General features: G+C 40.8%; 1 protein-coding gene across 1 annotated transcript in view; it reads left to right on the top strand.

The window, feature by feature from the left end:
* The window catches only part of gnao1b (guanine nucleotide binding protein (G protein), alpha activating activity polypeptide O, b), a 229,382-nt gene extending 208,079 nt beyond the window's left edge, over positions 1-21,303 (top strand). Inside the window, exons 7-8 of the mRNA XM_060838215.1 lie at positions 9,067-9,220; positions 19,323-21,303. Coding sequence (XP_060694198.1) covers positions 9,067-9,220; positions 19,323-19,510 — 342 coding nt within the window. The 3' untranslated portion in view covers positions 19,511-21,303. The remainder of the gene's footprint in view (positions 1-9,066; positions 9,221-19,322) is intronic.
* The last annotated feature ends 2,860 nt before the right edge of the window (positions 21,304-24,163 follow it).

Genomic DNA, 24,163 nt, shown 5'->3' on the forward strand with positions numbered 1-24,163 from the left:
GGAACTTGGTATCTATTGATGTTTGCTATAGGTAACATAGTTGATCAGTCGTGTTGAGGTCCATTTCTAAAACTTAGATAATACATAGATGCAAGCTTTTCTTGTCAGCTAATCAATGTGGAATCAAAATATGAAATGATAGTCCTTTCACATACCTTGTTATTCTAACTCATTGAAAGGTAAGCTTGTGTGTGTACAGGGGAGATAGAACATAGAACAGTACAGCCCACGATGTTGTGCCGACCACTGATCCTCATGTATGCACCCTCAAATTTCTGTGACCATATGCATGTCCAGGAGTTCTTAAATGTCCCCAATGACCCTGCCTCCACAACTGCTGCTGGCAACGCATTCCATGCTCTCTCAACTCTCTGTGTAAAGAACCCGCCTCTAACATCCCCTCTATACTTTCCTCCAACCAGTTTAAAACTATAACCTCTCGTGTTAGTCGTTTCTGTCCTAGGAAATAGTCTCTGGCTATCGACTCTATCTATGCCTCTCACTATCTTGTATACCTCAACTAGGTGCCCTCTTCTCCTCCTTTTCTCCAATGAGAAAGGTCCGAGCTCAGTCAACCTCTCCTCGTAAGATAAGCCCTCCAGTCCAGGCAGCATCCTGGTAAACCTCCTCTGACCCTTCTCCAAAGCATCCACATCTTTCTTATAATAGGGCGACCAGAACTGGACGCAGTATTCCAAGTGCAGTCTAACCAAAGTGTTATAGAGCTGCAACAAGATCTCACGACTCTTAAACTCAATACCCCTGTTAATGAAAGCAAAAACACCATATGCTTTCTTAACAACCCTGTCCACTTGGGTGGCCATTTTAAGGGATCTATGTACCTGCACACCAAGATCTCTCTGTTCCTCCACACTGCCAAGAATCCTATCCTTAATCCTGTACTCAACTTTCAAATTCGACCTTCCAAAATGCATCACCTCGCATTTATCCAGGTTGAACTCCATCTGCCTCTTCTCAGCCCATCTCTGCATCCTGTCAATGTCCCACTGCAGCCTACAACAGCCCTCTATACTGTCAACGACACCTCCAACCTTTGTGTCATCTGCAAACTTGCTGACCCATCCTTCAATCCCCTCATCCAAGTCATTAATAAAAATTACAAACAATAGAGGGCCAAGGACAGAGCCCTGTGGAACACCACTCACCACAGACTTCCAGGCAGAATATTTTCCTTCTACTACCACTCGCTGTCTTCTGTTGGCCAGCCAATTCTGTATCCAGACAGCTATGTTCCCCTGAATCCCATTCCTCCTGACCTTCTGAATGAGCCTACCATGGGGAACCTTATCAAATGCCTTGCTGAAGTCCATATACACCACATCCACAGCTGGACCCTCATCAACTTTTCTAGTCACATCCTCAAAGAATTCAATAAGGTTTGTGAGGTATGACCTGCCCCTCACAAAGCAGTGCTGACTGCCTTTAATGAAGCCATGCTCTTCCAGATGGTCATAAATCCTATCCCTCAGAATCCTTTCTAACACCTTGCAGACGACAGACATGAGACTTACTGGTTTCCCTATTTCCTTCCTTGAAGAGAGGAATTACATTTGCCTCTGTCCAGTCCTCAGGTATGACTCCAGTGGAGAGCGAGAATGCAAAGGTCTTCGCAAGTGGTGAAGCAATTGCATTTCACATTTCCCAAAGCAGCCGAGGACAAATCTGGTCCGGGCCTGGCGACTTGTCAATCTTAATGTTTGACAAAATTTTCAGCATATCAGCTTCCTCTATCTCTATCCATTCCAGCATGCACACCTGCTCTTCAAAGGTTTCATTCACTACAAAGTTCATTTCTTTCGTAAAGACAGAAGCAAAAAACTCATTTAGGGCTTCCCCTACCTCCTTAGACTCCACACACAAATTCCCTATGCTATCCCTGATCGGCCCTACTCTTTCTTTGACCATCCTCTTATTTCTCACATAAGTGTAAAATGTCTTTGTGTTCTCCTTAATCCGTTCTGCCAAGCCTTTCTCGTGCCCCCTCCTGGATCCACAAATATTAAAGCTATTTATCATAAGTCAAACTATATACTAAAAGCTACAGTAAATATCTAAAGCTGAAATAATACATTACATTTGAATACAGGTGGCATTAAAATATAATAAATGTAATGTCTGCCCATTACAAATGATTGACTTTTGGGTGGAAGCTGATCTTTATCATTGAGTTTGGGAGATTTGCTGTCATGTTGAATCTTTAACACAATTTTCCTCCTTTTTGCACTGCCAGGGCAAGATCTCCATATTTCTGGCAATGCTCCATATGCTGTACACCCTGCTTCTGATTGTGGGCAGGTTCAGGCTGAGCTAGTTGTTGTCTGGGAATGGAAAGATTCAGAAACAGCTTTCTTTGTTGATTTAAAGAATCCAGTCCCTGTGAGAATTAACAGGGTCCGACCCTGAAGTTTAGGCCAGAGAACTCTTGAGTGTTTTATACTCACTCAGTTTTACAGATCTTCTGTTTTAAGATGTTTCTTTTACCTGCTGTATACTTCCACCTGGGTGTTTTTGTTTACTGGAGAGGGGATACGCAGCACAGTACTGTAGGTAATTACAGCTATAAGACCATAGAAACAGAAGTAGGCTGTTCGCCCCAACAAATCTGCTCAGCCATTCGTGGAAATCATGGCTGATGATAATCCACAACTTCATGCCATTTCCCCATAATCCTTGATTCCCTAAATGATTAAATATATATCTCAGACATGAATATATTTCTGATCCAACCTCAACAGCCCTCTGTGGTAAAGTATTCCACAGATTTGTGACCCTCCACATTTCTGTCTTAAATGGGTGATGTTTCAATAAGTTCTCCTGTCATTCTGCTAAACTCCAATGAGTATAATGTAGTCAACCTCCATTCATAAGTAAAATCCTTTGTACCTGGAAACAACCAAGTGAACCTATTAAGAAAGGAGGGAGGCAAAAAGCAGGTAACTGCAGGATGATTAGCCTAACATCTGTACTTGGGAAAGTATTGGAATCAGTTATTATGGATATAATAGCAGAAAGTTTGGAAAATTATAATCTAATCAAGTAGAGTCAGCTTGGCTTCATGAAAGGAAATCATATCTAATTTATTAGAGTTTTTTGTGAAAGTCTCAATCAGAATTGGTAGAGGGGAACTAGTAGATGTGTTGTATTTGGACTTTGTGAATGCATTCAACAAGGTACCTCACAAAAGGTCAGGTCATAAGAGCCTGGGGTGTTAAAGGTAGTATATTGTCAAGGATGGAGAATTAGTTAATGGGCAGGAAACAGCAAGTGGGGATAAGGGGTTCTTTCTTAGGTTGGCGTCCCTTGACCAGGGATCAGTGCTAGGAGCACAACTGTTAACAATATATATTAATGACTTGGAGGAAGGAAGTGAAAGTACTCTAACCCAATTTGCAGACAACACAAAAATAGGTAGGAAGGCAGGTTATGAGTGGTATACAGACAGTTTACAGAGAGAAATTAATAGGTTAAGTAAATTGGCAAATGGAGTATAATCTAGAAACGTGAAGTTGTTCATTTTGGAAGGGAAAACAAAGAATAGAATCTTGTTCAAATGTATAAAAATTGCAGAAAGTTGCAACACAAAAGGACTTGTTGGTATTTGTACATGAAACACAGAAAGTTAGTACACAGGTGCAGCAGGTAATAAGGAAGGCTAATGGAATGTTGGCCTTTATTTCAAAGGGGTTGGAGTATAAGACTAGGGAAGTCTTCCTACAGCTGAACAAGGTGCTGGTGAGACCACTATAAGCAGTTTGGGTCCCCCTACTTTAAGATGACATTTCATTGGAGCCATGTCAGAAAAGATTCACGTAGATCATCCCTGTAATGGAAGCTAAACAGGTTGGGACTGTACACACTGGAGTTTAGCAGAATAAGAAATTATCTCATTGAAACAGTATTTACCCAGTCATGCCCCTTAAGAATCCTGAGAAATGTTCCCCTCATGGGAGTCTCAGACCAATGGGCATAGTCTCAGAATAAAAGGATGCCAATTTAAGACTCAGATGAGGAGGAATTTGTTCTTTCAGAGGGTTGTGAGTCTTTGGAATTTTTTTGTCATAGAGAGTATGGGTGCAATGTCCTTCCATAAATTTAAGGCTAATATCAATAAATTTTTGGTCAGTATGGGTATCAAGTATTATGGGAGAAACATGGGAAAGTGGACATGAGGAATGTTGGATCAGCCATGATTCTATGGAAAACTAGAGCAGGCTTGAGAGACCAAACAATCTACTCCTGTTCCTGTTTCTTCTGGTCTAGTCTTCTCTGGACTGCCTCCAAAGCCAATATATGTCCTCTTAGATAAAGGAACCAAAACTGTTCACAGTATTCAATCTATGGTCTGACCAGTGCCTTGTATTGTTTATATTTTTACTCTCCATTCCATTTGAAATAAAGTCCAAATTCATTTGCCTTTCCCAGTTACATGTTATCATTTTTGTGATTCGTATACAATGCCTCCCAAATCCATTTGTTCCATAACTTTCTGCAATCTTCCTCCATTTACATAGTATTCAATTTCTCTGTTCTTCTTGTCAAAATGCTTAACCTGAAATTTTCCCAATTATATTCCATTTGCCAAGATTTTGCCCATTCTCTATCTATATCCCTTTGCAGACTCTTTGTGCCAATCTCACCACTTGATTTCCCAACTATCGTTGTTATCTATAAAGAGGAAAACAATGGTGAAGCAGTGTCCCCTAGTCTAGTTGCACCTCATTGAAGGACAGACTTGTGATTAGAATAGTGTCTGATCTCTCAGTGATCCTGAAGACTAGACTACTTCACTGTCTCTGACAATGTATTTGGTATTGAACTAATCACTATAATAAATGCAACAATCTAACACAGAGTAGAATTTGAGTATGAACAACAAAGCTTGCCCTCTGAGAGTTTCGCTTCTTAGAATTGACTTCAGATGTCTTTGGTGAGGAATGCATTAGATGTATCAGCCTAACCAGGACAAGGCTAGACAGGGAAACATGATATGCAGCAGAGTCCTGAATGGGGACCAGAATGTAACAACATTTGACCTCAAATTCTTTGACTTAAGGAAAATGTATCTGACAGTGGCAAGTATACATGGTCTACGACTTGAGATAGAATTGCTCTGATACCTGAACCATACTAATCTACAGGGCTGTTTAGTATTATTCATTCACTAGTTTCACATTTAGAACTAGGTGAAGTAAGAAATCAGTTAATGGTATCTGCCACTGTAGCCCAGGAGTCTTTGATACTATTCATTTACTGGGAGCAGAACAGGGAGTTGCAGTTTCAGAATGATTAGTATTAGGCTATTTTATACAGAAGCATTTCAATACAAGAGACATTGGTGTTGATAACTGGACTTCCATCCTACATCCTGGAGTAATGATATTGCTTCAACACAAGAGATAGGACCTGTTCTGGTGTTTATCACAACAAGCATCAGTGCACCAAGCTGCTTTGACTGTCAGCAAAGAAACATGTTCATTGAAACCGTACGGGGTATACATCATGAATGGGATGTGAGAATTTGTGGTTTGTTGACACCCATTCAGTATTAGTAATGGCTCAGTTAGTGGTGTTCAGTTGTTGCTCCCTCACAATTAGTCCAAGTGGAGACACTGTTGGGAGATCCTATGTTACTTGGCTGTACGTTGTTGCTGATCACAAGATGCAGTTCCATTGAGTGTTAGTGTCCGTCTTCAAGGTTACCTGCCAGCTTCAAACCACTCGTACGGCTCTGCCAATTGTGAATGGTTTGAACGCTGATTGTGTTGTTTTTTGACTATTGAGAATCAGACACCTTTCCCTGTGCCATATTGGTATTCCTGTCCAAAGTGTTAACCACAAACTGAAAGATGCCTACGCAGTGCCATAACATAGATAAGAGTGGAATGCTTCAGGTAAGTGAACCATGTGGAACACTAGTAAACTTTTTTCCAAACCTAATTGGACAAGGACTCTCAAGTCCCTTACTCTTAATGTGTGTGTCAATATTCGGTAGCAGTCTCTTAGTCACGTCTGTGTCGGATTTGGAACCCTTATGTGAGCTTGAGTGGTTGCTTAGGCTAACCTAGTGCTTTATTACATGTGAATGAGGTTGTACTTACAGTCATTTTGTAACAAAGTAAGTCTGTTTATATGGTAGATTATTATTATTTATTTCTGTTGTTAATGTATTTATTAGTAAGGTTATCAATAAAGTACCAGCTCTTTCCTAAGATGCGTGTTTGCCTCTTCTTTGTGCCTGACCTCATGATGCTCAATGTATTCTTTCATTCATTCTTAGATCTACGATGGTGGGATGAAGAACTGTTCAAACGATTTTCTCCAATTTTCAGATTTCAAATCGACAGCAAAAAAAAAGCCATACCTTTATCCCCAGATATCTGTAGAAGATCTTGTGATATTGTTTTGATTGATGTGCTAATTCTGACTATTAACTGACCATAAATGCTGCCCTAAACTGAAACGATGTGTTTTTCTCTCTGTTTCCAATAGCTGTATCATCTCTCAACTTGTAACTTGGGTGCTCAATGGTTAATGTGGGTTTCATTGATTCTCACTCCGTAAGCCTATTGTTTAATTGTGCCTGCCTTTTTCCACAGGATCCAAGCTTCAGTACAATCCTGACTTTTAATGAGATGAGACCGTCTGTACAGTAAACCTTTGTGCCTGACGTTTTGTGACTAATTGGGGAGATATGATTGTAGTTTATTAAAAGTCTGTGAGTTCCCTTCTGTACCCTGATGCCAACGAGCTCTGTTTTGGAGATTTGGGATTGGAAAGTGGTTAGGCGGTTCGGTGATATATTCAGTTCACTGAATCAAAATGTATTCCGAAAACACCAGGGCCATTGAAAGCAAATGTTAGGACACACATCTGCTTTCATGGGTGATTTGTCCAATTGCCACTGCAGTAGTATCAAATTAACATAACAAATGTATCAGCATCAAACCTCCCCTGTATGTCGTCATCTCAGCCCAAGAACTTCTTGTTATCTTGCTATATTTGCCTGCCTTCAGAGGGCGACGCTGTGATCAAATTGGTTGTGGGTTTTGTTGTGGTCCTGCCGCTCTGGTGAATCAAAAATGAAAAGCCTGAATGCAGAACTAAGTTTAGCATTGGGATTTTGGCCTGGGTTTCAGAATTATTTCTCAGCAGGTTCTGCAGGAATACTATGGTAACAGTTGGTAGAAATGTACCCTAGATCACATGCCAAGCAGCTGGACGTAGAAAACCCTTAGCAGTCTTGCTGTTGTAGGGGTTTGAATGTCCCAGTTAGGAAGGTTTTTTGCAATGCTATTTAATTATAGCTGCTGATGTGAGTTCCTTCCATGGTGTGGAGGGGCTGACTTTCATGTGTCTTATCTCTCAGATAGCTAAAGAATAGATCTGTGAGTATTATTGTAATGTCTATAGTATGTGTGCACACAAAAAAGGCTTCTTACAGTATGTAATGTAACTTAATGAGTTGGTGTCATGACCTTGAATGGATGGACTGCAGGACTGAAATGTTTCAGTGATTTGGTCTGTATTTATTCAGTTAATTTGTTGTCACTTGGTTATACTGTATTTTTATGTATATTTGCATTGCAGATGCATTGTCATTCAAAAAGAGGTTGATTGTTGTTCATCAAGTTAGGCTGAATTCTGTCCAGGCAAAATTACCTGAATAATATTACCTGGATTAATTACCTGGAAAGGGCAGCACAGTGGCTCAGTGATTAACACTTCTGCCTGACAGTGTCAGGGAGCCAGATTCAGTTTCAGCTTCGGGTTAACTGTGTGGAGTTTACACATTCTCTCTGTGTCTGTGTGGGTTTCCTCCGGGTGCTCCCTCAGTCCAAAGATGTGCAAGTTGGGTGGATTAGCCATAGTAAGTGTGTGATTATGGGGATATGGGGGGGGGGGGGGTCTGAATGGAATGCTGTTTGGAGGGTAGGTGTGGGATGCTGTTTGGAGGGTAGGTGCAAATGCAGGGGGCTGAATGATCTCTTTCTGCACTGAAGGGATTTTATAAGTAGCTGAACTCTTGCTGCCCTATGTGTTTAGCAGTGTTGCCAGAGAAAGTGGTGGCACACTTTACAGCTGAAGAAAGGTCAGTTGTCTCGATTAGGGAACACAATCACTGAGTAAGGTTTTATACATCAAAACAAGATCATCCAAAATAGCAATGATCTTACCTGTGCATCATGTGCTATATCGCACAATGTACCTTCCCTTGTGAATTCTATTCTCTATGTCCCCTACACCCAATTGAATCTATGATATTTTAACCTGGGAAGATAGTTTCTGTACGAGTTAAAGAAGAGGCTTCTGAGAATGGTTCTAGCAATGAAGGTAGGATAGATTACCAGGATACATTGAACAAGTTGAGACTGTTCTTGTTAGACAAGAGAAGGTTGAGGGGAAATCTGATAAAATGATGAATCTGGACAGAGCAGGAAAAGAGGAACTGTTCCAGTTGGTAGAAAAGTCAAGCCAAAGGGGACACCAACTTAATGTCAAATGGCAAAAGAAATGAAAGATGATGTGGGAAAGACACATTTTAACATTATGACTGGTTAGGATTGGGAATGGACTGCTGGAGAGTATAGTGGAGCCAGCTTCACTCATAACTTACAGATTGGATAATTATCTGAATTAAGAAAAATATTGTAGGGCTACGAGAAAAAGGCAGGGAAATGCATCCCACTGATTTACGGAGGCCTGACATAGACATCACAGGTTAAATAGCCTCCTGAAATGAAATCAACAGAGGTCAGCAGGAAAGGGCTAAATTGACAAGACAGTTTCTAGAATGATCAACAGGGAATGCTGAAAGTTCAGATGTTGGAATGTGTGTGACTGTGTGTGTATGTGTGTTTACTGCTGTTTGTATCTGTTCACCTGAACTTTGAACTGTCTGAACTTATTTGAGAGCTTACTTGTATCTAATATCTATTTGGCTCATGTTTATTAACTATACACGTTCATACAGTTTCCCCTTTTCTGATGCTAACGAATCCTCCTTCTTTCTCTCTCTTCTTTCCCTTTCCCTTTCCCTTGCTACAGAACCGCATGCACGAATCTCTAATGCTGTTTGATTCCATCTGTAATAATAAGTTCTTCATCGACACCTCCATTATTCTTTTCCTCAACAAGAAAGATTTGTTCGCTGAGAAGATCAAGAAGTCGGCTCTTACAATCTGCTTCCCTGAGTACACAGGTAGGAGTTTTATAAAATTAAACTTGCCCTTCCCTTGTCTCTCACAGCAGCAACTCCCTCTCCACGTGCATGGTTGTATATTTCTGGCTTTGTCCAACATAAATCATTCATTCTCTTCAACTAACTCCTCTTCATTTCAAGGTTAAAGGTCATGTGTCACCAGAGGTTTCTGACCTGCTAACCACAGAGATGTGTGGGTGGGTGTGTGTGTGTGTGCGTGCGCAAGTGTGTGTGAATATGCATGTGTGTGTCATTCCACAACATTGTAAAATGAGTGATGGTGAATCAGCAGCTTGTTTAACACCTCATTGGCTTCAATGGAATAACTCAGGATTAATGCAGGATGGGCTGCCATTGGCTATCATCCATTTCATTCTGTCAACATTACAAATCAACCTCCATTGTGTGAAAATCACACGTTATGATCTTTGAAGTGTTTCAATCAGGCTGCGGAAGGGTAATAAACCAATCATCATCTTTTTTTTTATTTTGTCAAGCATCACTGACTATGCCACCATTTATTGACCATCCCTAATTTCCCTTGAGAAAGTGATGGTGAGCTGCCTTATTGAACTGCTGCATCCATGTGGTACAGGAGCACAGAATGTTGTTAGGGAGCAAGTTCTAAGATTTTGCATGAGCGACACTGAAGAAAATTTGATATAGTTCCAAGCTAAGAAGATGTGTAGCTTGAAGGGAACTTGCAGCAGGTAGTGTTCCTGTGTATCTGCTGCCTTTGACCTTCTAGGGGATAGAGGTCAAAAGTTTTGGAGACGCTATTTAAAAATCCGTGGAGAGTCTTGTGGACGGTATGCACTGCTGTCCCTGTGAATTGGTGGTGGGAGGAGTGAGTGTTGAAGGTGATAGATGGGGTGCCACTCCTGGGCTGCTTTATGCTTAATGGTGTTGAGTTTTTACAGTAGAGAAATAGAATTGTACAGTACGAGGATAGACCCTTCAGTCCATGCCGCCCAGATATCCTAAATAAATCTATTCCCATTTACCAGCATTTGGCCCATGTCTCTCAAAACCATTCCTATTCACATACCCATCCAGATGCTTTTTAAATGTTGTAACTTTACCAGCTTGGACCACTTTGTCTGGCAGCTCGTTCCATACATGCACCATCCGATGCATGAAAATGTTGTCCCTTAGGTCCCTGCTATGTCTTTCCCCTCTCACCTTAAACCTATGCCCTGTAGTTTTGGGCTCCTGGGAAAAAGACCTCCACCATATCCGTACCCCTCGTGATTTTATAAACCTCTATAAGGTCACCCCAAAGCCTTCGACACTCCAGGGGAAAAAGGCCCAGCCTATTCACCCCCTACCTATAGCCCAAACCCTCTAGGCCTGGCATCATCCTCGTAAATCTTTTCTGCACCCTTTCAAGTTTCACAACATCCCTCCTATAGTAGGAAGACCAGAATTGAATATAATATTTCAGAAGTGGCCTCATCAATGTCCTGTGCAGTCACAAAATGACATTCTAACTCATACACTCAACGTACTGACCTCTCTATCACAGCCCTGACTTGTGTCTTGTATGTAGTGGACAGGCTTTGAGTTGACTGGTAGTGATTTACTCTTAGAGTCTTTGATTTGCTCTTGATAGTTACAGTATTTATATAGCTAGTCCACTTCAATTTCTGGACAATCAAAATAGCCAAGGTGTTGATAATGGAGATTTCAGCTATGGGAAGACAATGATGTGTCATAAGACAATGGCATGATTCTCTCTTGCTGCAAGTGATCATTGCCTGGTACTGTAATCTTTTGATGTTAGTTCAGGGACAAAGATGCAACTCAGAAAGGATGGGAGGTGTTTCCATTCTAAGAGCTTCATTAACATTTATACTGACTTCCAAAATAATAAATGTATCAGTCTATTCACAACAGACTGATATTATTTATTACTTTTTTTTGTGTTTGCCTATGTTTCATATTTCTGTATCTTTGAGTATATTTGTCCTTTGTTTAGTCTGTGTCTGTGTACCTTCCCATGAGTAGAAATCTGTACTTGTGGAGCAGCATTTTTCTGTATAATATATATATAAAGTATATATTTACATAAAATATATGTAAAGTTTTGTCTCTGTGTTAGTGTACATTTGCTTATGTCCACATGTATATTTCAGGCATGTAGACTGATAGTACATGTATATGTGCACAAATCCAGGGATTTGTGTCGTGGAGCAGGCCTACAGTTAGAATAGCTGGGTCCAGGTCAAGGTTTGAGTAGTTGACAGGAGCTAGGCCCAGATGTAATTGTTGGTTGGGTCCACGAGGCACTGTCTGCTGTCAGGGGTGAGTTGGGGGTGGGAGGGAGAGAAATGAGGCCGTACAGTTTGAACAGGAAAGGAGGAGGTAGTTGAATTGCAGATGGAAAGCAATAAACCTTCAGGAGTTGGAAACGAGGGAGGCTGAGAAAAAGGGGTGCTAAGGAGGAGGCTCTAAATAGGGCTGCATGTCAGAGGAGCCTGCAGGTGAATCGACTGAGGATACGAGGTGTGGGGGAAGCAGAGACTACAAAAGGGAGAGCACCACTTTAAACCTGACAACAAAATAATATTCAACTAACTGGGAGCCAAGAAAACTTGAAAATCTCCGAGGTAATGAATTCCTCACAAATTATTGTGAAATCTCCAGCTTAAGAGTGTAAATGTACATGGGGAAAATGTGGCACCAATGGATGGTATTTTAAAGGAAAATTCAATTTTATTTTATCTGAAATTGAGATCTGAGGTGCAGTAAAAAGTGTAAAAAAAGCCTTTTTTTTAATGTTCCAGCTTTGTGCATATGCAGCACATTAGCTTTGACCTTACCTGTCTGTGAAATGTGTATTTGGGATGATGTCAATTTTTGTGTAGAAACGTCTTTGTTATTTTGAAAAAAGCTTTTATTGTTAACTTGTTCACTTGGGTCAATTTATTAGACACCAAATTATTTAACGCTTTTCTTGTATGTTGTGGCTTTAAGCGTATTTGGGGATTAATGATTGAAGATCTTGCTGACTTCTAATTCTGCTTCTGTGTGAGCCCAGATATCCCATACGTTAATACACACCAAAGGTATTGTTACTTAACAACTACATCACCTCATCAACAAGTTAGTGAGAATGAAAAAATAAACTTAAAATAATAAAAAGCTCTCAAATGAACATTAAGAACTCTTCAAAATATTGTTTTGAGATACAGCCAGATTGAAAGGAGTGGAGCTGTTTGCAAACTAGGAACTTCTGAATTTTGTACAATTATCTGACAAAGCCATGGGTATAAGGCATATCAAATTGACATTTGCACTTCCAATGGTCTTAGAGGCGTAATAGTATAAAACCAAAGAAATTTTGCTGAAACCATATCAAACTGTTTGACTCCAGTGTGACTATGCTGCACACCAGAAGGATTTAAGCATTTTGTTAAGACATCAGAAGACTGTTTTAAGAAAGAGGGGTTACAGAAAAGCCCAGTTGTTCTTCTTAGAGCCAAGAAGCCTGAATGGAACTTGTTGAAGGTGTATAAAATCATGAAGCATTTAGATAGAATAAATAAAACTGTTTCCAATGGCTAAATGATTGATAATCAGATGGCTCAGATTTAACTACCTAAATTAATTGGTGAAAGGACCAGGGGGAACATGAGGAAAAACTTGCATGCACACAATCATTAGGATTTGAAATATATTTCCTCCATAATTCTGTGATGATACACAATATTGTGCAAGACTTCCTGCTCATCTACTCCAACTCTCTTGCAATGAAGGGCTCGGATACTAAATACAGAACCCACATTGATAAAGGTAAGAAAGAGGAAGAGAAATGGTGGAACTCTGAATGGCAAAGTATTCTGAAAAAGTATTGCTTGTCTTCGTTCTGCCAAATTAAAGGCACAGATAATGCCAGACCACATGGATGTAATTGTGAAATAGTAATTAATACCATCAATGTCAGCATAGGAAAGATAAGAGGCAAAGGTAAGTACAGGAGACAGAAAACATGCAACATGTTGAGACAAGTGGGGATCTGACACAAATTAACTGGTTAGAAACTAGATTGGAAAGCAAGATCTTGATAGAAAAGGGGCAGAGTAACAGGGTTAACATATGTTTTCAAGGCAAAATGAAGGTGAATTGAATCTATATATGGATAAGTAGAAATTTAAAGTAGCAAAAAAGACTTTTCATAACCTCAGGATGTAATAAAGCACTTAACGAACAATGAAGTATTTTTGAAGTGCCATTATTGTTGAGATTTGGAAATATGGCAACCAAACAACAATGTGATAATAATCAGATAGTCTTTATTATGATGCTGTTTGATGAATAATTATTTGCCAAGAAAGATGGCATTGGGTTATTTCTGTCCACCACTGGGAATGAGAGTAGGATTTGGCTTCACATTTCATCTCCAAGATGCTGACAGTGTAACACTCCACCAGTACTGCATTGGAGTGTCTGCCGAGATTCCGTCTCTGAGGCAGGCAATCAACTGAGCTGTGGACAACAGTTAAAAAGCTTAAACTTTGAAACTTAAGTGGACATATAAGGGCTAACAATATATATAAAAAATCAGGAGGAACCTACAAAGAGATAAAAGATAATTTGAACAAAACAACAAATCTGAAAAAGAAAAGTTTAGAGGAATATAAAAATAAAATAGAGTACATAGCAACATTCAGCTAAAGGAAGGAGCATAATGGTGGAAATATGATCATAATATCAACTGATGGTCTTACATTAATGTTTAAAAATGATGGTGGAGATGAGTATGTAGATGTGAGTGAGAAGGGTATGAGAATGTGTCAGAGTTGTAGAAGGGAAACTGGATATGAAATGCTCAAGGTAAATAAGTCACAGGACTGCAAGGGCTGCAGCTTTGGCTGCTGAAGCTCCACCAATGCAGAAAGGTAAGCCATTGGCTTGGCAATGAGCTTGTAATATCATACTGTGCACTAGCAGCATGCTCATCCACAAAGAGTTAGACTGTGAGTCAGTACAAGCCTGTTAATCATGTGATAACAGGTCAACTGCCCCTTTGACAGCTCTTCCATTGACCTCTATGTTGACAGGCTACACACTGAATTTGTATTTTGTTCGGCTGAATATTAGAATGAACTTCACTAACATTATAGTCATTCATCTTTATGATCAGTATAAATTATGACATATTCAAAGCTCACACTTGTACCTGCTTTTTGTTAACTTATTTCTTTTATATTCATACACCATGCTTCATTTTCCCAGATGTTTTGACCAGCTAACATTGCATCAGTATTATTCAAGCTAGTATTTAACTTCTTAGAAACTGACTATGACAAATGATATTGATCTTCCACAGCCAATTTAAAAATAATAGTTCTACCATTCATCTTTAGATTAACCAACCATTCAGTTTAGTACCTTGCACAGCCATGGGTTGCCATAAAGAATTTTACAATCAAAAAAAGTATACCTGAAGTGCATTGTGAGCTTTTTGTAATGTTGGAGAAATGGCATCCAATTTGAAGTAGTAAACTTCCACTAGCAATGAGATACTAATGACCACTTTGATTCATACATGTTGGTTGAGGGCTAAATACTGGCCCCTCCAGCAATACCGATCTCCCTCAGCATTGAAACTTGAAGCCATGACATTCTGGTTCAGAGATAAATGTGCTGCCCGTTGAAACACAGCTACCACAAAGCCAGTCATGACTGTGCAGTCAGTGGGACTAACCTGAAAGCTGAGCCAATGTATCACCATGATGAGGGGTGGATGTTTTGGAGTGCTCTGCTTTGTATGGTGGGGAATCCATTCTGTGCATATTCATGTTGGTAGCTGGTCCAGTTTTCATATTCACTGTTGAAAGCCTAGAAATGTTTCCAACATACAGTAACCTCCACAAAAGACTATTCATGCAAGGGCAGCATGGTAGCACAGCAGTTAGCACTGCTGCCTCACAGCGCTAGAGACCTGGGTTCAATTCTCGCTTCGGGCAACTGTCTATGTGGAGTTTGCACGTTCTCCCCATGTCTGCGTGGGTTCCCTCCGGGTGCTCTGGTTTCCTCCCACAGACCAAAGTTGTGCAGGTTAGGTGAATTGGCCACGCTAAATTGCCCGTAGTGTTAGGTGAAGGGGTAAATGTAGGGGAATGGGTCTGGGTAGGTTGCTCTTTGGAGGGTCAGTGTGGACTTGTTGGGCTGAAGGGCCTGTTTTCACACTGTAAGTAATCTAATCTAATGTGCAAACAAGGAACAACAGTAGGCCACTCGATACTTGCAATGGCTGATCTGATTTTAACCTCAATTCTATGTTCTTGTATCTCCCCAATAATCTTTCATCCCCTTGGTAGTGAAGAATGTATCTACTTACGCCTTAAAAATATGTAAAGATTTTGCATTCACTGCTTTTTGAGGAAGAGAATGGCAAAGGTTCATAACTCTCTGAGAAAAAAGATGTTTCCTAATGTCTGTTTTAAATGGGTGATCACTTATTTTTAAACAATGATTCTTCTTGTGGGAGAATCTAAACTAAGGAACATCCTTTCAACATCCACCTATTCAATTCGCCTCAGGATCCTATGTTTCAATTTATTCATCTCTGATTCTTCTAAACTCCAGAGGACACAGGCCAGGCCTGTCTAACCTGTCCTCATAAGGCTATCCACCTAGGGAAATAAAGAAGGTGTTTGGCAGGCTTGTCAACATTGGTCAGAATATAGGAGCAGGGGACATCGTGTTGCAACACTACAAGACATTGGCCACTTTTGGAATACTGCATTAAATACTGGTCATCCTGCTATAGGGAGGATGTTGTTAAACTAGAAAGCCCTTAAAGAAACAAAAATTACAAGGATATTACCAGGACTGGAGGGTTTGAATTATAAGGAGGAGCTGGATAGGCTGGGATTTTTTTGCCTGGATCGTCAGGTGCTGAGGGGTGAGGGGCATGGATAGGTTGAATAGCCAAAGTCTTTTCCCTGGGTTGGGGGTAGTCCAAAACTAGAGGGCATAGGTTTAAGGTGACAGGGAAAAGTCTTAAAAGGAACCTGAGGGGCAACGTCTTTCACACCAGAGGAAGTGGTAGAGGTGGGTAAAAGTGAGAACCTCAGAGGTGGGAGGGTCAGAATCTAAAGTGTGGCGCTAGAAAAGCGCAGCAGGTCAGGCAGCATCCAAGGAGCAGGAGAGTTGACGTATTGGGCTTAAGGTCATCATCATCAGGGATATGGGCCAAATGCAGGCAAATGGGAATGAGGATTGGATTCCTGCCACAGTAGATGGTGTATTTTGAACTTAGTAAAATCTGGAAGTAAGACTGTAATGATGACCATTTGTTGATTGTTGAAAAAGACCATCTTTCCCATTAGGAAAGGAATCTGCCATCCTTACCTGGTCTGGCCTACATATGACTCCAGACTCACTGTAATGTGGTTGACTCTTAACTATCCTCTGGGCAATTAGGGATGGGCAATAAATACTGGCTTGATCAGTGACACCTTCATCCCATGCATGAATATAATAAAAGGGACTATTTCAGTTTAGGATATCTGGTTGGCATAGATGATTTGAACTGAACGGTCCATTCTGTGCTGTATGACTTGATGCTTCTATTAAACTTTCTCCAAACTGCTTCCATTGCATTAACATCCTTCCATAAATGCAGTAACTAGTACTATACAGTATTCCAAGTGCAATCTTACCAATGACCTGTATAACTGAAGTATAACGATTAGTGCATTCAATTCCCTTCACAATAAACCATAACATTTGCCTGATGGTGGTGGAGGTTCAGAATAAGAAATTGGCTGGGGGAAACTCCGTGTCCCCATTTGACACCCCCTTAAAAAGACATAGCTGTAATTCTGAGCTGAATGGAACAGGCGATTGCGGGTACCAGCCAGGCATCATAACTGATGCTGTATCTTAGTTCCACTACATGTTACTGCTTCCGGAACTCAAATCCCCATTTCTCAGGACATGTAAATGATTAGAATGTTATACATTGAAGCTCCAATTCAGACATGCCAGAAAGAAAGTAATGTTCGAATAAAGAAACCACACAGGAACAAGGCACTCACATGTGGAAAACCAAGTGGAGGGAATAAATCTTCAAAGCTCCACTTGAGCTCTGGAGCTGAGATACTCAATGCCACATTGTTGCTGTGTTGGCAGAGCCAGATAATCCGTCAGAGACAGAACAAGAAAAAGGCTGTGCAAAGGGCCAGTGTCTAGGTTTGGACAAGCTTTATTGCAGCAGTTAATTGCATGTTTGCAGTTTTAACACCATGAGTCCATCTATCACACAAATATAACTGGAAGTCTGACACCACAAATCAGCTTCTGATAACAGCAGCAAAGTGCTCATATAGTCAGATACTCCTCATTGTTACCAAGGTTTCTAATGATTAAAGGCATATAGCCAATGTTCCCTCCAAGTGGCAGTGCTTGTCATTTCAATGCACACGGATCAACATGCCAACACATTGACTTAGTCACTGCTGTGCACAAACCTCAAGAAAAGTTAGGGGGAGCATATCATATAGCCCCATCTCACTGTTTCCAGCTACCAAATAAATCTTTTTCTAAAATGTACTTCATTCATAGAATTTCTAAACGCACATACAAAAACATCAAAACATCTCAGATTGAAAATGACAGTGCAACAGAATTCACCCTTTCTTCCACTGGGAGTTTCAACACCGAACTACCTCAATACGATTTCAGTATTCTTGATACTTACAATATACGTGTCAGACTTTCAGCCCAAAAGATTCCACAGTTTCCAGTCCCTTGGTGTACTATGGATGTATGGCCTGAGATTGTGACCATTGCTCAAAGCACCTCTCCAGGACCTGTACCCAATTCATCCCTTAGCACGCAGCCTGAAACCTGGAGTCAGTCTGCAACAGCTGTTCATGGGCAAGTCAAGGGTCATTTGCACGGAAAGATCCCATGTTTTGGGCAAACCAAAGAGGGTCTTCCTTCAGGTTGATGATCCTCTCGCTGAGGTTGATGCTTACCTCTGTATTTCCCTGAGAACACAGAGCATAGAGACCTGCATCACTGAGCCTGCCCATGATAAACCATGACATAAACCACTGCACCTCTCTCCAAACCTTCTTTCCAAAGGCGCTCTTCAGCATTTTGTATTTATTGAGTGAAATAACTGAGCAAGTAAATTTTCCTTTCCATTTACTTATATCTGGTGATTTAGCCATAGCAAAGAGTCCAGGACCACACATTTGAATAGAATTTGTGGACAGACTTTATTTTTGGTTAAACCTTGTACAAGACTCTGGTGAGTGCTGGGCACTTCCTCCAACATTTCAAAGTCACCATGCAGACTCCTTAACATTTCCTAAACTTCTTGACACCATTTGTTCTGATTAATTTACATTATTACAGATTTGTATCAACAAATTCCTGCAATCATATCAGAGCTGTGATGTTGCTGTTTTGGCTATTACGTAACCTTGTAAGTTACTGTCTCACCGCGTTAAATAACACTGAAGAGGTATTTCAGATGTTGAAGTATAACTGGATTTAATCAAAACTGACACTGATTAATGACTAAATGAAGTTCACTGGATTTGTGTGGCTATATCATAGCCGATTGTTAACCATTTTGAAGCAGTAGGTACAGAAACAATTGGTCTCAGGATTTGTTTTTATCATTGAAATACCTTTCTGGAAGCTGGTTTCTGCTATCAGGCCTTTCAGAGAGTGAGAGGTGTAAGTTTGACAATGACGATTATGAAGTACCACACATGGGAAAGAAAAATGGCCACTGCAGGTCCTGCATAACATAGCTCAGAATGTTGAAAACCGATCAAGTGGCCTCATGTTTCAGCATGACTATCTACTGCAGAGCAGCAATAAGTAAGGCTGTATAACCCTGGACAGTCAAGTAACAGGAGCATGCTTGAACTGGTTGGTACTCTGGCCAGAAGTAATGTGTCCATTTGTGATTCAACCAGTGCACTGTGCCAACAGAGGATAGAAAAGGGGGTCAGAATTCTTTGTAAATCATGGTTTGCCCAATAAGGTTATCTTTAAAGTCTAGAGGTATGTCTGTTGTACCATTCTTTGCACTGAAGGCTATTTTGTTCCGTTCTACCCTTGCCTTTAGGCCCCAACACTTATGAGGATGGTGCAGCCTACGTCCAAGCACAATTTGAAAGCAAGAACCGCTCTCCCAATAAGGAGATCTACTGCCACTTGACCTGTGCTACGGATACTGGCAACATCCAAGTGGTCTTCGATGCCGTCACTGACATCATCATTGCCAACAATCTTCGAGGCTGCGGCTTATACTGACTCTACTGTCTAGAGGCAAATTTGGTGATGATAATTGAATGCAAGTTGGTAAATAAAGGCATAACGTATATAATTCTTTTTAGTTATCATAAGCTGCCAACAGAACTAGACTCCTGAAACCCACAGCCTTATCACAAACTTGTACACAGTTAACACTGTTCTTCACTGGATCTTCTGCTTTCAAGAGAGAAATTTTACAAAAATCTTTTTAAAAAGAATGCACACATCCCCCACACCCATCCCTGGACAGACGAGCCCTTTTCTAGGTAACATGTCTGCCTGTTTTTAACACATGGCCTGCAGGCTGGTATCAGTGTGACACTCTCACCTTCCAAGCACAAGGCTTGAGTTTCCAGTGTTTAGTTCCGTGGCAGCTCTTTGACTAATATGTTAGGAAACCTGAGGACGCACAGGACAGCACCATATCAGCTGCATTGAGCCTCCCTCTTCATATAGTGGAATGGAACGGCCCTGAGTTAAGCACAGCAACAGCCTTGGAGCTTTCCACTCTGACCGAGGGAGGAGAGGGGCTTCCGTTTACTAAAAGCTTGAAGGTCTTTTTTTTTGCCAGAGAAGTTTTTTTTTATTTTCTTTGATTGTCCTTACCAGTGCCAACCATCCATTCCTTCCCCTACCCCCAAACACCCTCGTATCCCTCCTCTCCCTTTGGTGAGCTTGTGAAAATGGCTTTAGGCAAGTTGGTGACCTGATAAATGTTTCTCTTCCTCCCTCCCCTCAGAGTGTGCATGAAGAATCTCTTGTGTGTTTTGTGTGATGGGAAAGTTCCCTCAGCCTCTCTTTCTGCAGACTGTATAATGGACTATCCTGGTGCCCTTATGTACAGATAGCATGATCTTTGGCCTTTGTGAGACACAGCCTTCCTACACAGTCAGTTCAACCTTCTGAAAACTGAATGGTGGTTGTGTGTTTCAGTAGAATGCTGTAGATCTGGTTTTAGCCAAGTCTTTAAAAGTAGAAGCTAAAATAATAAATTATTTTAAAAAATCCATTTCTTGTGCTTTGTAGCTTCAAAAAGGTTATTTTTCCCTTTTTTCTAAAAAAGAAAAGACTAAGGAAATTCTGCTGAAAGGTTGTGTACAACACTTGGGATTAGTTAAAGCCAAGTTAATGTTTTGGATTATACTGGTTCAGCACTGCTTTGGTTACTCGTTAGCCTGACGTCCTGCATTTGCAACATCTTTACTCAGCCTGGAGTCTTTCAGCCCACACGTTGGACCCCGACTGTCCTCCAGGACAGTGCCACTGTACAGTAACAACAAAATTGTTTAGACTTACCTTAGTTCTTATTGTATTGGGATTAAAAAAAATAATAAACTTGTTCACCCTCCAGGTTTGTATAGAAAAGCACAGCTCTCACTGGCCAAGTAGGTGCAGTAAAGATGTCCCCCATTTGACAATATTTGCTATGATACTGTGTAATATATAAGTTAGGCTTCCTTTCCTTCTCGGTGAACGTCTGTGCTGCTATTTCTTCTTTTTAGTGAATGGTGTTTTCTCCTGTGGGATGTTAGTGACGCAAACACCTCAAATGTAGTGTTTACATTAAAGCCACAGTTTTCATGACCAATATTGTTTGTCATTTCCTAGTTTGATTGAAACAAGATTGCACCCCACTGTCTCATTTCTGAATAACTCGTGACCTTTAAACGCTGACAGCGAACCAGCTTGTAGGAAAATGGTGGCCGTCCATGGCGGTGGCCTTTCTACATTATTTATTGATTCGTTTCTTGCTGGTGTCTGTTCAACGTGGCCAGTCTCTTTTACAGATGATGGAATATTCATGTGTAGCTCTTCAATAAAGAGGAAATTTGTCAGTAACACCCAGTCTCCACACCTCTGGTTTTCAGATTACAGTCATTCCTTTGTTTTGTGTTTTTGTTCATTTGCTCGGTATGTTTGTGGTGTTTGACAAGTCATTTTTCACTTTCTGACCTGACATTGCAATGCGTGTTCTCCTGCAGTTAGGGCCTTGTCCATTGAGTGGTGTTGCTCAACCTCCATTCTCTAATGGGCAATGGCACAATTCCATGAACAGAAGAGACCCCTTCAATTTCTTTTCCATTCTCTTGCAAAAGCTTCAAATGGCACACCTCTGAGAGGTCTTAGACAAGAGTATAGATAGGATGAGTCTTTGTCTTATTGCTTAGAGATCTATCTTCACTGATGGATGGGAAGGCTGGAGAGAGAGGGCTCCTGGTTACCTGTTAAGACTCTCAAAGATTAATCTCTTGCCAGCTTTTATCCCCTTTAACACTGAGTTTTATCCTTATGTTAACCTATATCATGGAGAGAACTATTTACATGCAACATATCCTCAAAAATGACCAGTTTGGAATCTGGTAACCTTTGCATGTGGATGCCAGTTTACTGGGTCCAAAGGCAATGGTGCAATCAAACAAATCCAGTAAGGAGCCTCAGTTAAAGTAGATGTTTCCATTCTGTCATTAATAATATTGGAAAACTCACTTTGAGCTGGGTGAAATGCTTGAAATATCAGACAAAGGTCATGTATAGGTCCTGCAGGTGCTGGAGAGTCAGAGTCGAAAAGTGTGGCGCTGGAAAAGCACAGCAGGTCAGGCAGCATCCGAGGAGCAGAAGAGTCGACGTTTCGGGCATAAGCCATTCATCATGAACGTGGAGGGGGAAGGTGGCGGACAGATAACTAGGGAGTTGGGGCGGGGCTGGGGAAAGGTAGGTGGGAATGTGATAGGTGGATGCAGGTGGGATGTGATTGTAATAGGTCAGTGCAGAGAGTAGAGCAGATAGATGGGAAGGAAGATGATCAGGTAGGACAGGTCATGAGTGCGGTGCCGAGTTGGAGGGTTGGATCTGGGATGAGGGGAGATTTGGAAACTAGTGAAGTCGATGTTGATGCTGTGTGGTTGAAGGACACCAAGGCAGAAGATGAGGCATAGTCATAAGCCATTCCTTTAGTCATTCCTAGGCTAAAGATTTTTTAACTCAAATAAAATCAATTCATAAAATTAACTTAATAGAGTCATAGAGATGTACAGCACAAAAACAGACCTCTAGGTTCAACTTGTCCATGCCGACCAGATATCCTAAATTAATCTAGCCCAATTTGCCAGCATTTGGCCCATATCCCTCTAAACCTTTCCTATTCATGTACCCATCCAGAAGCCTTTTAAATGTTATAATTGTACCAGGTACCACCACTTCCTCTAGCAGCTCATTCCATACATACACCACCATCTGCATGAAAAAGATGCCCCTTCAGTCCCTTTTACATTTTTCCCCTCTCGCCTGAAACATATGCCCTCTAGTTTTGGATTCCCCTATCCTGTGGAAAAGGCCTCAGCTATTGACCCTACCCATGCTCCTCATGATTTTACAATCTCCTATAAGGTTGTCCCTCAGCCTCCAATGCTCCAGGGAAAACAGCCCCAGTCTATTCAGCTTCTCCATATAACTCAAACCCTGCAAACCTGGCAACATTCATGTAAATCTTTTCTGAACCCTTTCAAGCTTCACAACATGTTTCCTGTAGCAGCAAGACCAGAAATGAACACAATATTCCAAAAGTGACCTAACCAATGTTCTGTACATCCGCAGGATGACCTCCTCTTCTAAGCAGATACACGATAGTTTTATAAAGTAAGAGTTCAGGAAAGGTTCTAGCACTGAGAACAGTATTAGCCTTGTAGAGGCACATGAATACTCTTTGAGAAGTTAGGTGCATTAATACTGTCAATTTAACACTAGAGCAAAGTGATTTCTGTTTCCAAATGATGTTGAACTGGTGGGTTGTGTTTAGGCTGCCATGCGAAAGGTAGTGGTTACATTAATTCAATAGTGCTTGGAGACAAAGGTTCACATCCCAGCTAAGGAATTTAAGTTCAGCTAATGAACTAAATCTAAAATGTACAAGAAAAAAATAGTGTGGTGGTCATAGCAATATCCAAGTAGTGCAGGCCCAACTTAGTACTCTGGAGGAGTATGTTCAAATTCCACCACAGTAATTTAAATTATACCCGTTAACAAATCAAATGCTCGTCTCACTAATAATGACCATGAAACTACTGGATTTTAATTGCAAAAAAATACCATCCGGTTCCTAGAAAGGAAACCTGCTGCAGCCTAACTAGCCACTCAGTTATATCAAACCATTCCAGGAATGTTAAATAAAACAAACAACTGCGGATGCTGGAAATCTGAACCAAAAGCAGAAATTGCTGGAGGAGCTCAGCAGACCTAGAGCATCTGCGGAGAGAAAACAAAGTTAACATTCAGTTTAATGCAGTTCTAGAAGGAGTGCACTTGGGGTAATGCAACATATTTAACAAAAGTATTAGTAATTACCATGTAATTTTTGGATTGTTATTTGAACCCATCTCGACATCAGGAAAAGAAATCTGCCATCCTTTCCCAATCTGGCCTACATGCGGTTCCAGAACCTCCATCATGTGGTTGGCTCTTAACTCCCTCTGAAATGATGGTAGTTAAGAAAGTGACCCACTACTCGTCTCTGGAGGACAGATATCCAGGAATGAACTTTAAAAACAATAGAGTTAGGGTTGAGCTGAGTCTGTAATCTGCACATTGGCGATTCCCGGAAGATGGGAGTTTGCAATGCGTTGATTTCATTCTGCTCCCAGTTCAATTAAATTAACT

Source organism: Hemiscyllium ocellatum, chromosome 17 (assembly GCF_020745735.1).
Source record: "Hemiscyllium ocellatum isolate sHemOce1 chromosome 17, sHemOce1.pat.X.cur, whole genome shotgun sequence".
Lineage (NCBI taxonomy): Eukaryota > Metazoa > Chordata > Chondrichthyes > Orectolobiformes > Hemiscylliidae > Hemiscyllium > Hemiscyllium ocellatum.